At 32.9% G+C, this 12,270-nt stretch overlaps 1 protein-coding gene across 1 annotated transcript in view; it reads left to right on the top strand.

The window, feature by feature from the left end:
- The window catches only part of DIAPH2 (diaphanous related formin 2), a 986,776-nt gene that overhangs the window by 272,142 nt on the left and 702,364 nt on the right, over window positions 1–12,270 (top strand). The window contains exons 11-13 of the mRNA XM_053891427.1: window positions 3,144–3,262; window positions 5,252–5,368; window positions 7,514–7,632. Of these exons, the coding sequence (XP_053747402.1) occupies window positions 3,144–3,262; window positions 5,252–5,368; window positions 7,514–7,632 (355 nt within the window). The remainder of the gene's footprint in view (window positions 1–3,143; window positions 3,263–5,251; window positions 5,369–7,513; window positions 7,633–12,270) is intronic.

Below are 12,270 nucleotides of genomic sequence, written 5' to 3'. Positions count from 1 at the left end.
CATATGTTTTCACTCTTATGTGGATCCTGAGAAACTTAACAGAAACGCATGGGGGAGGGGAAGGAAAAAAAAAAAAAGAGGTTAGAGTGGGAGAGAGCCAAAGCATAAGAGACTCTTAAAAACTGAGAACAAACTGAGGGTTGATGGGGGGTGGGAAGGAGGGGAGGGTGGGTGATGGGTATTGAGGAGGGCACCTTTTGGGATGAGCACTGGGTGTTGTATGGAAACCAATTTGACAATAAATTTCATATATTGAAAAAAAACTGAAATAAAATCCTTGAGCAAAAAAAAAATTGTATTCTGCAAAAATTTATTTTCAATATTCCCCCATCTCTATTGATAAATTATGGTGTTTAAAGGGAGTTTATACTTCATTTATATGGAAAATTCTGTTCATAAATTTGCTTTAGCACTTTGGATTAGTGAGTTGTTACACACTATACAGTTAGTTAAATAAGTTTAGAAAATATTAGGTAAATAAGATTTGTGAAGGAACAAGAGAGTAAGAAATTATGTCTGTAAACATCATGCATTCTTACTCTGTTTGAAAAAAAACAACAAACTCTTTCTTATTCTGTTGAAGACTCAATTTTGATTGCTTGACTGGTAATCAGTCATGTACTGGAAATGGAATTTCCTTTGAAATACACTATGTTATAGAGACTTAAATATGTGTTTTACAGAATCTGTCAAAAATGTTCCATATCTATACAGCAATTCTGTTTAAAGAAATAACTGAACATATTTACAATATTTTACATAATTAATAATATAATTCAGTACAGTTATGATAATATATATTTTTAAATATAAAACTTTAGTGATGCATTTCCATTTCCTTTTATAGGGTATCATATGTGTGCTATATAAAAACTTTATTAATTAAATGTTTATTTCATCATGAATTTATGGATATATTTTTCAGGGTTTGATATTTGACTGAATGGAAGCTTTATATATGTTTGTGTATGTATATATGCATATATATTTGTATTAATGGAGATTATTAATAAGCAATATAAGATATCACATTTCTATGTGTATACATTTTAATAATTTTTAAATGTTCATTTATATATTTTTGAAAGAGAGAGAGAGAGTGTGTGCGTGAGTGAGTGGGGGGAGGGGCAGAAAGAGAGAAAGAGACAGAGAGAGAGAATCCCAAGCAGGCTCTGCACTATCAGTGCAGTGCCGGGCTTCATCTCACAAACCACAAGATCATGACCTGAGTCTAAATCAAGTGTCAGTCACTTAACTGACTGAACCACTCAGAAGCCCATATATCTGTGTTTTAATATTGTGGTATATATGTTCATATACTATATGAACTATATTTATATAACCAATGTGTTGTCCTAATTAAAAACAATTAAACATTTAGCCACTTATTTTTACAGAAAATATTTAATCAGATTGATTCCTGTTTTATAAAATTTCTGATGCTAAATGGCTGTATTCAAATTAGATTTTTCTGTTTTTTTGTTTTTTTTTGTTTTTTTTTTTTTTTTTATTTATTTTTGGGACAGAGAGAGACAGAGCATGAACGGGGGAGGGTCAGAGAGAGAGGGAGACACAGAATCGGAAACAGGCTCCAGGCTCCGAGCCATCAGCCCAGAGCCTGACGCGGGGCTCGAACTCACGGACCGCGAGATCGTGACCTGGCTGAAGTCGGACGCTTAACCGACTGCGCCACCCAGGCGCCCCAGATTTTTCTGTTTTTCAAACATATTTGAAAGTGTTCAAATTTTATAGTGAGCCTCTAAGAAGGAACATAACAATATGTTATAACATAAGACATAAAAATGAGGAAAAGTCCATATTGTAAAATGTGTTAACAATTGTTTCTGCAATGACCAACATACTGGGTATTTCTGGCTTCTGCTCTTTTCTGACTGGAGTTCTGAAATCACCTGATAAAACATTCCACCAATGGTAGGAAATTTTGCATTCCAACAGATTGAAAAGTGAAAAACTAGACCCAAAGCAAGTTATTCCTAAAGAGGAAACTAAGTGTAAATACATTTATCTGTCATTTATTCTATATGAAATTATAGAAACATACTAATAAATATTTTCATATGTTCTATATGTAAATTTAAATTATTATGTGAACATTAGAAAAAAATCTATAAACTGCATACATTTGCATTTGGCTTTAGTAATAGCATTACACTTCCATTTATAATTGTTCTATGAATAAAAGTAGAAACAAGGAATGAATCCTATTTTGTTTTGTTGACCTAATTTGAAATACACCATGCTTGCATTTCCTTTTAGAGTTAAAACTCAGCTCTGAAATCCTAGTCCCACTTTCAGTATCACCCTTGAGCATCCACAGTTGTGATTATCGATTTGGGTTTTGAAAGCTGCAACTTAATGGACACATATTAAAACATATTCCAGGTGATATATATTAAGCCCAACAATCTCTAGTGTGGCATGCTTCCAAAGATTTTGTCCATACTATTATTTTGAAAAATTATCAGAGGTTTGTATTGCATGTGCTTATAATGTATTCCAAAAACAAATCTTTGATGCCCAAGTTGGTATTTTGTGATTAGGCCAAGAAAAAAAAAAGTGGGGGAGGAGGCTAGACATGCAGCTTGATAAAAAAAAATCCTGATGCCTTTTTGCTTCAAAATCACAAAATATCACTTAAGATTTCTTTACACAACTTTCTACACCATACTTGGGGCTGTTGTGCTTGAATATATCCTTGCATTTATTCTTCATTAGTACAATTGATCTATATTTGCATTTTTTGCCAGAGGCATATGTGAATATTCTAACTGCATGAGTTCTTTTGCTATCTTTGATGAGTATGTTTAATCAAAAATGACAGCATTCAAATTGGATTGTTAGCAATTAGTTTTTTTCAACTGTAAAAGCGATTGTTAATTTTTTTAATGTAAATAATCAAAATCTGGGTCATGAAAAGAAAATGCAATTAATATAATGAGGTTCTTTAATTTTAAAATAGGAAAATACATAGTGCATTTGCTTTCTCTCAGGAAACTAAGTGCCTGGGTCAATATTTAAAATTACTTCTGTATATATAAATGAATAATAGTGTCTATGCTTTATTACCAAAGTATGGTGTTTTCAAACTGTTACTCATCTGTAGTTTTATGTTTGTATATTAGGATCTAAAAGAAAAAGAGAATGATGAGCTTGATATTCAGTTGAAAGTATTTGATGAGAACAAAGAAGACGACCTGACTGAATTATCACACCGTCTCAATGACATTCGAGCAGAAATGGAATATCCTTTTGACAAGCCACAGAAGTCATTTTGCATGTATTGTGAAAAAGGGATTTGTGGGTGATTGTGTGGACCATTATTAGAGTTTTTGTCTGCCAGCCCAATTTATATCCATTTACTTATATTAGTACCTCTCTATAATGCTGTCCTTCAGATTCATGTTGAGGAATTGTCAGACTATCCCGATGATTTACACAGATGATATTGAAATCTGCACAATGGCTTGCTGTATTATAGATATATTCAGCTTAATAGTCTGGAATAGACAAGAGCCTAAGGCATATACCTCAAATGTAAGAATTTGGGAGGAAAAGTTCACTGAGTTCATATGTGACTATAGGTAATATGCTTCTTCAGTTTTATTAAAAGTTACTCAAATGATCTAGAGATATAATTCAATTCAAATAAGTGTCTTAGTCTCAATACAAATATTTTGGTTCCTTAGTAAAAAAAAAATGTTTAGATGTGATAGTATCTGACTATAACAGGGCTATGTGGTAGAAGCGTTTGAGTCAAATACCAGGTGTAATCTTCCTGTGGCAACAATTTTATATGACAAGATTTTAGATATAAAAGATGGTTGTCATAGCATTGCTGGCCATTTGTTTCACACTCAGTAAATTTCTTACTTAGGGAATTTGGAGGAGACTGGGAAACACTTCAAAACTAAAATGATTTTTGAGATGGAATTTTTCTCTATGGTATCTTCTTCCCTCTTCCTCCCTGCACTGCCAAAAAAAAAAAAAAAAAAAAAAGAAAGAAAGAAAAAAAAGCTGGAATATTCCTCTCCTTGAAACTCACAGTACTTTCTGTCTATACATATACTGTCTATACTATACATAAATATGTATAGTTCTGTTCCCCTATGAGATTGAGGGCAGAAATGTTATATTTCATCTTTTTCCTCCAATGCTACTATTGAAGTGTCTTAGAAGTATTAGATAAATGTGTGTATGATGGATAACGATGCCATTATAATAAGGGATCAACGCTACTAATTTCTTATCCAGCATTAGTGACTCTAGCCGACAGTCATTTTCATAATATTAAATGCTTTTTGTATTAATATATATCTTGCTTCCTTGCTTTGTATAGATTTCTCTTGTTAATCAAACTTCACCATAAAGATATTTTGGGTTCCATTCTGTAACCGCTTAAGGGACCTTATGAGACTTTAACACAACACTCTTACATGGGGTATAAGAAATAATCCATCATATACTTAATTCTACTTCAAACAAAATGTTGACATTTCAGGTTATTTTTAGAACGTTAGATTACATTTCCTTTTCTACCTTTCTTTTACATCAATTTTCTATGTCCTCACTTTTATTATAAAAGTGAATCCATTTTTGAAATCTGTTATCTAGTTTACTAGAAGAATCTAAACTTTTACCACTCTTTTTATATCCTAAGAAAAGTATGTTTCAAGTTCTTTTGTCTTTACTCTCCATTTTTATTAAATGATGAAATACAAATAAATGCAAACAGTAACAATTTCACATTTAGTGTTTTATCAGTATAAAATAAAACTGGTTTGTGATATTTTAGCAGTCCACAGAATGCTCCTTTACTGTCTGTATTATGTGGCAGTGAAAATAGAGGGATAGTGGCTTATGTGAATAATATAGGCCCTCTATCACAACCACAGGAAGATCAAGAGTAAACCATTTTCTCTAATGGCATTGCTGTTTCAATCATACCAGCTATCATCTCAAATTTAAAATATAATGGATAACTGCATAAGGTTTTGATGATTAAATGGTTTTAGAAATGCTCTTTTAAGTCTGTTTCTCTCATTAAAAGATTAAAGTGATTCCATAGACTTTATTTATGTAAATTTTAAAATACTGGATCATGCAGTTGAAGGTTTAGAAACAGTAATGGAAATAAAATGGTGAATCAATATTTAAAAAAAATGAAATTGCTTTTGTTATGAGTGAAACTTTCATCAAGAGCTTTAATGTTTTTCCTTTACTTATATTCCACTGATATGAATGAAGTATATCATCTTCTGTATAACATGTTGAAGGATACTGCTGCTGAAAATTACTTATTATCCATTCTACAACATTTTTTGCTCATCAGAAATGATTATTATATCAGGTAAGAGGAAGTTCTGAGAGTACTAGTATTTGTATGATTTGAATTTGATTAAGTTAAGGGAAACTGATAATGTAGTGCATCCTAGGTAGTAGAGGCATATATACATACATAAATAGTGTATAAGAGTTTGGTGACTTTGAGTAACATTTTTTAAAAGGCGTTAATTTATTTTTAATTGGGCCAGAAGGATCTATTTATAAAACTGCATACCCCAGCAACAGGACATTTAGTAGAAAGAAACCAACAGATTTTACTGACCTTGTGATGAATTTTCTTTGCTAGATAATGGTAGCACAGAGTAAGCACTGAGGTGTCTATGGTAGAACTTTTAAGTTCTGGTACATTTTAATAAGTAAGGTTTTTCTGTTGTTTCTCCTTTCTAATATTTATTTAATAATAGATGTGATCTTATCTAAGAAAATAATACTGGTATTTCAGCTTTATATCCATTACTATAATTCTTCAAAATAAATGATTATGATAATAATAAAGTTAGAAGCTGTAGAGTCTAGTAAGTGCAAATATATCTGAAAACCAGAAAGAGAAAGGTTTCTGAGAGACTGAAATTATCCATAAGCTGATGGTCATGATCTTATATATAACTATTCAAGACACCCTTAGTTGTTCTTCATACTCTAATATGCATGAAATTCTGGCAACCTAGGTTCTCTGATTTCTCAAAATTTGCTTGATTAAAGGGTAAAGGCAAGCTACCATGCATTCAGGCATAGTTGCAACAAAGATGACAGTTCTAAAGTCACATGGAGAACTATTATAGTTCAGACTAGTACAGTTACTGATGGGTATCAAGATGGTACAGAGACATAGAAAAAATGGTTAAAATATTGAATTATATCCGTTTTCTTAAAGCAGAAAAGATGGTAATTAAAATGATTGTTGTTGCCTAAAATAAGTTGTGGCAATTCAAAGGGTACTGTGCCTATGGGTATACAGTTACTTGGGGAAATAATTTCTTTGAGATGATCTATTTCCCAGTAATTTTGAATATATATTAGAAGTTACTCTAATATGACATCGTTTTCATCCTGAGAACATCGATGTGAGGTAGAAATGTGACAAGCACTTTTATTATACTTAGAGATAATTAACATGGCCTCAAAGAGAGCAGTTGTGTTTTCCTTGTTTACCCAGAGTCATTGACTAGACTGATTATAATCTAATATTATTTATCCTAAAACTGATGATGACTTTAAAAAAGTCTCAGATGTGTAATATATATTACTATTTATTCTGAGTCTTGAGACCAGCCACATGACAAAAAAATATAAGAGCAATTAGACTCTGTTTGGCTTCATTTGAAAACTTTTAGTGGCTTGGCTAGTTATCAACATACTAATCTTAGGGATGTTTATATCATAATTTGTCTATGATAGTATTTCTTTCTGATGTTTCTCTGTTGAATTTATTACCCACTGATAAATACTAAATTTTCCTTAAATTTTAACGTAAAAAGTGCCTTTAAAATTTTTTGAAGTATGCAAGTAGTCATTTTTAAGACCAGAATTACCTTGATAGATCACAGAATTAGGATATGTTTAAAAATCTTTGACACTTTGAACAAATTCAGACTATGGCCATGCGTATTAAGTGTTTATGCTTCTATAAAATGGATCTTTTAAAAATGTACACAAATAGATCTTTTGAATATTGTGGCTCAGTCCAGTTTTGTAAGCTGTTATAGCTAATCTTGAGTAAAAGTGCTGTGATAAATTCAGTACCTTGTCAATGCCAAGACACTCATCCCTTATTGAAATTGAGAACTTGTGGAGGCCTGGAACCATTTCTGTATCCATGGATGTAGGACTAACAGGTCATTTGTTTTCATTAACTTTAGGAACAATTACTTAAGTAAGTAGATAAGGTTGATAAGCATGACAAGCATGAATCCTTACAAACTAAAGTATTAAGTCACTCGTGTTCACAGTTGATTACATCATGATGGGTTTTTTACCATAATGTCCAGACCATTGTTAAGCATATTTCTCCAAAGAGGGTGTAATGTCTAGAATGATTTCTTCTAGCAGTGCTAGAAAAATACCTCATTCTTTTATCATGCTGAATCACTTCTTAAGAAAATTGACTTGTATAGGTAGAAAAGATATTCAAGAATACTTTCTTTTTCAGGCCACAGTATTACAAGATAATTGAGGAGTGTGTTTCACAGATAGTGCTGCACTGCAGTGGTATGGACCCAGATTTCAAGTATAGGCAAAGATTAGACATTGATTTCACACATCTGATAGGTATGTAATATTATCTTCAGTGTCCTCTGTGTTTTACTATCTTCTGTATAATAGTTTTTGAAGGTAGTGCTCTCACTGAAGTTCCTCATTAATATCTGGTAAGTCATTGTGTCTGTGAGTACCCAATCACTATAACTGTTAATTATGATGATCATGAGGGTTCTGCCTGTGTGATTGAAAATATTAACCTATTTGATAAGTTTTAATGCTCTTGAATTCAGTTTAAAGTCAGTGCCCCCCCCCAAAAAAACATTATATTATTATAGATGAATGTTTTGCTTTTAGAAATATGACTCTGAAGACCTTTGATTATGTTGGTTTATCAGTGGTGTTATAGAAATCACATGTGCAATTATAGGGTCTAATTAGTAATATAGCTATGTTATTAGTGTTCAAGTTTGAGAAAAGAAATACTGACTTCAATAACTCAAGACCTTTTAATTCAATCAAAGTATATCAATTTTTATTTTCATAGACCTTAAAGCTAGAAAAGAATTTGAGGTGATCATGCTCATGTAATTGGATTGCTAAGGGAATGAACTTATATCATCCTAGACTACTAGTTAGCTGTATTTTCTGAAACAATCTCTGAAGGATGATGTGAAATCTCTTGTGAAATATGCTACATTATATGACCTCATAGTTAAACAGTTTTTGTACCTAATCAAAATCACTATTGGCTAAGTTTCAAGAAAACATGAACTCATTTGTCTTGTCTTTAAAGGAAGAAAACAACAGCTGTGGAATGCCAATTATAATTCTTCACTCCACAGCACAAGGCAGACTCATAGTAATATTCAAAGATGAATTTTTTATTATTAATTATTATGCATTTTCTGATTTTATTTTATTGTTTTTAGATGGGTAATTTTATTTTTTAATTTTTAAAGCTTTTGTTTCATTTAATTTTAATTTTTGTTTTTTATGTATTTAATCATTCATTTATTTACTTTTTAAAACTTATTAAGTATCTTCTATGTGATGCTTTTAGTAATACTGATTCTTTTTTTTTTCTCAAGTTAGTTAACATACAGTGTAGTCTTGGCTTCAGGAGTAGAACCCAGTGATTCATCCCTTGCATATGACACCCAGTACTCATTCTGAAAAGTGCCCTTCTTAATGCACATCACCCATTTAACCACCCCTCCACCCTCCAATCTCCCCATCAACCCTCAGTTTGTTCTGTGTATTTAAGTATATCTTATGGTTTGCCTCCTTTTCTGTTTTTAGCTTATTTTTCCTTCCCTTCTCTTATGTTCATCTGTTAAGTTTCTCAAATTCCACATATGAATGAAATCATGATATCTGTTTTTCCCTGCCTGAATTATTTCACTTAGCATAAATTTATTTATTTTGAGAGAGAGTGTGCAAGCAGGCAGGGGAGGGTCAGAGAGAGAGGGAGAGAGAATACCAAGCAGGCTTTGCAATGCCAGCATAGAGCCCAATGCAGGGCTTGATCCCACAACCAAAGGATCATGACCTGAGCTGAAATCAAGAGTTGGATGCTTAACAGACTGAAACACCCATGCATCCCTAAAGATTTTTTTAAAGTAATTTCTACACCTGCTGTGGGGCTTGAACTTAGAACCCCGAAATTAAGAGTCACATGCTTTCCTGAGTTAGCCAGCCAGGTGCCCCTTATTTTCTGATTTTAAAACCAGTGCTCATTTATTCTAGGCAATCTAGAGGTTTATGTAAGTGATAGAATGAACCACTGATCTCACTTTTCAGCTCAGTACATTCCATCACCATTACTCACTTTTCAGCTAAGTACATTTTCTTATATCTCTTTTTTTTTAACATTTTATTTATTTTTGAGACAGGGAGAGACAGAGCATGAACAGGGGAGGGGCAGAGAGAGGGAGACACAGAATCTGAAACAGGCTCTAGGCTCTGAGCTGTCAGCACAGAGCCCGATGTGGGGCTCGAACTCACGGACCGCGAGATCATGACCTGAGCCAAAGTCGGCCGCTTAACTGACTGAGCCACCCAGGCGCCCCTATATCTGTTTTTTTTAATCTATCTATCTATCTGCTGATTTTTCATGGAGCATTATGAGAATTTTTCCATGTTAACCTTCAAAATCTTACTTTGAATATATGTATAATATTCAATCTTATGGAGTATCATGATCATCTTGACCAATCCTTTCTTACTGTACCTCTAGATTGTTTTCAGGTTTTCATATTAATAAATTAATCTGCTATGCACATTCTTTGTATAAATTTTGCCTTTTTCTTGTCATTTCCTTACAATTGATTCCTGTAATTGAGGGTATGAACTTTGAAAGGCCATATGCTTTAGAGAAAGTGGGCACCAATTTACCTTCCCTGAGAATTAATGTGAATGCTGGCCTCACTGCATATTTGATAATGAGCTTGATAAACTCAGTAGTTTCTTTCATATTTTGTTGAGAGAGTTATAAGGGAATATTTCCAAATATTTGTATTTCCTTATAATCTATTATGGACCATGCTTGGCACACATACTGTATTGTTGATTTTGGCTAAGTCTTTCAGTGTTCAATACACATTTGTTTTTTTGTGTACTGTGTGCCAGGTACTTACAGTTGTGTACTGTTAGCATTGGGATGGGGGAGGTAAAGGCAGCAAGCGAAAGAGGATAGAACTTCAGAAATCCATTATCACCTCATCCACGTGTCATCCCTCTGATTGTGAACAAATCATTTAACTTTTCTAGGCTTCAGTTTTATCCACTGTAAATTCAGATAAGTCAAATATCTGCATGGTTCTTAATATTTTACAGTTAGAGGACTTTTTCTGATGAATACTTTGGAACTTTCATTAGAACCACCACCACTACATACACATACACGTGCATAAATGTAAAAATTAGCAGGTGCTTCAAGAACTTCTAGGAAATTTTTGGATCTCTATTTTAACGTCACCTGGACTTGGAATATAGAGTCCTTTCACAATTCTGTAAGTCTAGTATTTTTCACAAATTCAATCAAATTCTTGCCCAGAACTCTTAATGTCTTCCAATTGAAATTTAAATCAAGATCATTACCAACCAGTGAAAGCACAGCACAGATCAACCCCCTCTTTTTCTGATCATTTACCAATTTCCAACTTAGTTCTTTATATGCAGTTCTTTAAAAAAAAAAACTTTATTGAGGTGTACTTGACATGTGAGAAGCTATCTATTATTAAGTACATAATTTGGTAAATTTTGATATTTGTATACTTAAAACCATCATCACAATCAAGATAATAAACATCTCCGTTTCTATGTTCTCTGTTATCTCTCCTTCCCATGCCTCCCTACCTCTCCCCGTCCTGAGAGAATAACTAATATGTTTTTTTCTTACTATAGGTTTTTTTTTTTAATTTTATGTAACTAGAAACATATCGCATGTACTGTCTTTTTGTCTGGCTTCTTTCATGTAGCATAATTATTTTGAGATTCATTCATGTTGTTATATTGCATGTATCGATTTTTCATTCCTTTTTACAACTGAGTAATATCCCAGTATATGGATATACTGCAATTTGTGTATACATTTAATTATTGATGGACATTTGGGTTAGCTAGTATAAGTAAAACTTCTATGAACATTTATATATATACATATATATACATATATATATATATACATACATATATATATACATATATATACATATATATATACATATATATATATACATGTATATATATATACATATATATACATATATATATATATATGGGAATAGACATGTTTTCATTTCTTTTAGGTAAATAGGTGTGGAATGGCAAGATACAGAATACACTTATATATGTAATGATGAGAATATTTCCAAAAAGATGTTCTTCAGTTATTTATATTCTGGAATATTTGATTAGATCTGAGGAATTTAATGTTTGTTTCCTTATTTACATAATGCATTTTGCTGCAGATCAGAAGTCAGTTAAGTGAAATCTTTCTGTAGAAAACCTGAATTAATGAGTGCTATGGTGTCCTCCCTTCTAGACTTACTTTAAAGGACATTTTGAGGGGCACCTGGGTGGCTCAATAAGTTAAATGTCCAACTCTTCATCTCGGCTCAGGTCATGATCTCACAGTGTCATGAGTTTGAGCCCCGTGTCAAGTTCTGCACTTCCAGTTCAGAATCTGCTTGGCATTCTTTCTTTCCCTCTCTCTCTGCCCCTCCCATACTTTCTCTCAAAGTAAATAAACATTAAAAGATAAAAATATATAAAGGCAATTTTGAGTCTTAATAGCCTTTTTAAATTAATTTTTAAAATATTTTTATTTATTTTTGAGAGAGAGAGCGAGTGTGAGCAGTGGAGGGGCAGAGAGGGAGGGGGACATAGAATCTGAAGCAGGCTCCAGGCTCTGAGCTGTCAGCACAGCTGACATCATGACCTGAGACAAAGTTGGACACTTAAGGGACTGAGCCACCCAGGCGCCCCAGAGTCTTAATAGTCTTAATTTTTTTAAATGTTTATTTATTTTGGGGATAGATAGAGACAGAGTACAAGCAGGGGAGGGGCAGAAAGAGAGTGAGACACAGAATCTGAAGCAGACTCCAGGTTTCAAGGTGTCAGCACAGAGACCGACATGGGGCTTGAACCCACGAAGCCCAGGATCATGAGCTGGGCCAAAGTCAGATGCTTAACCAACTGAGCCAC

Source organism: Panthera pardus, unplaced genomic scaffold (genome assembly GCF_024362965.1).
Source record: "Panthera pardus isolate Hobbes unplaced genomic scaffold, ASM2436296v1 HiC_scaffold_27, whole genome shotgun sequence".
Taxonomy (NCBI): domain Eukaryota; kingdom Metazoa; phylum Chordata; class Mammalia; order Carnivora; family Felidae; genus Panthera; species Panthera pardus.
Note: the sequence above shows the minus strand (reverse complement) of the source record. Positions and strands in the feature narration are given on the sequence as shown.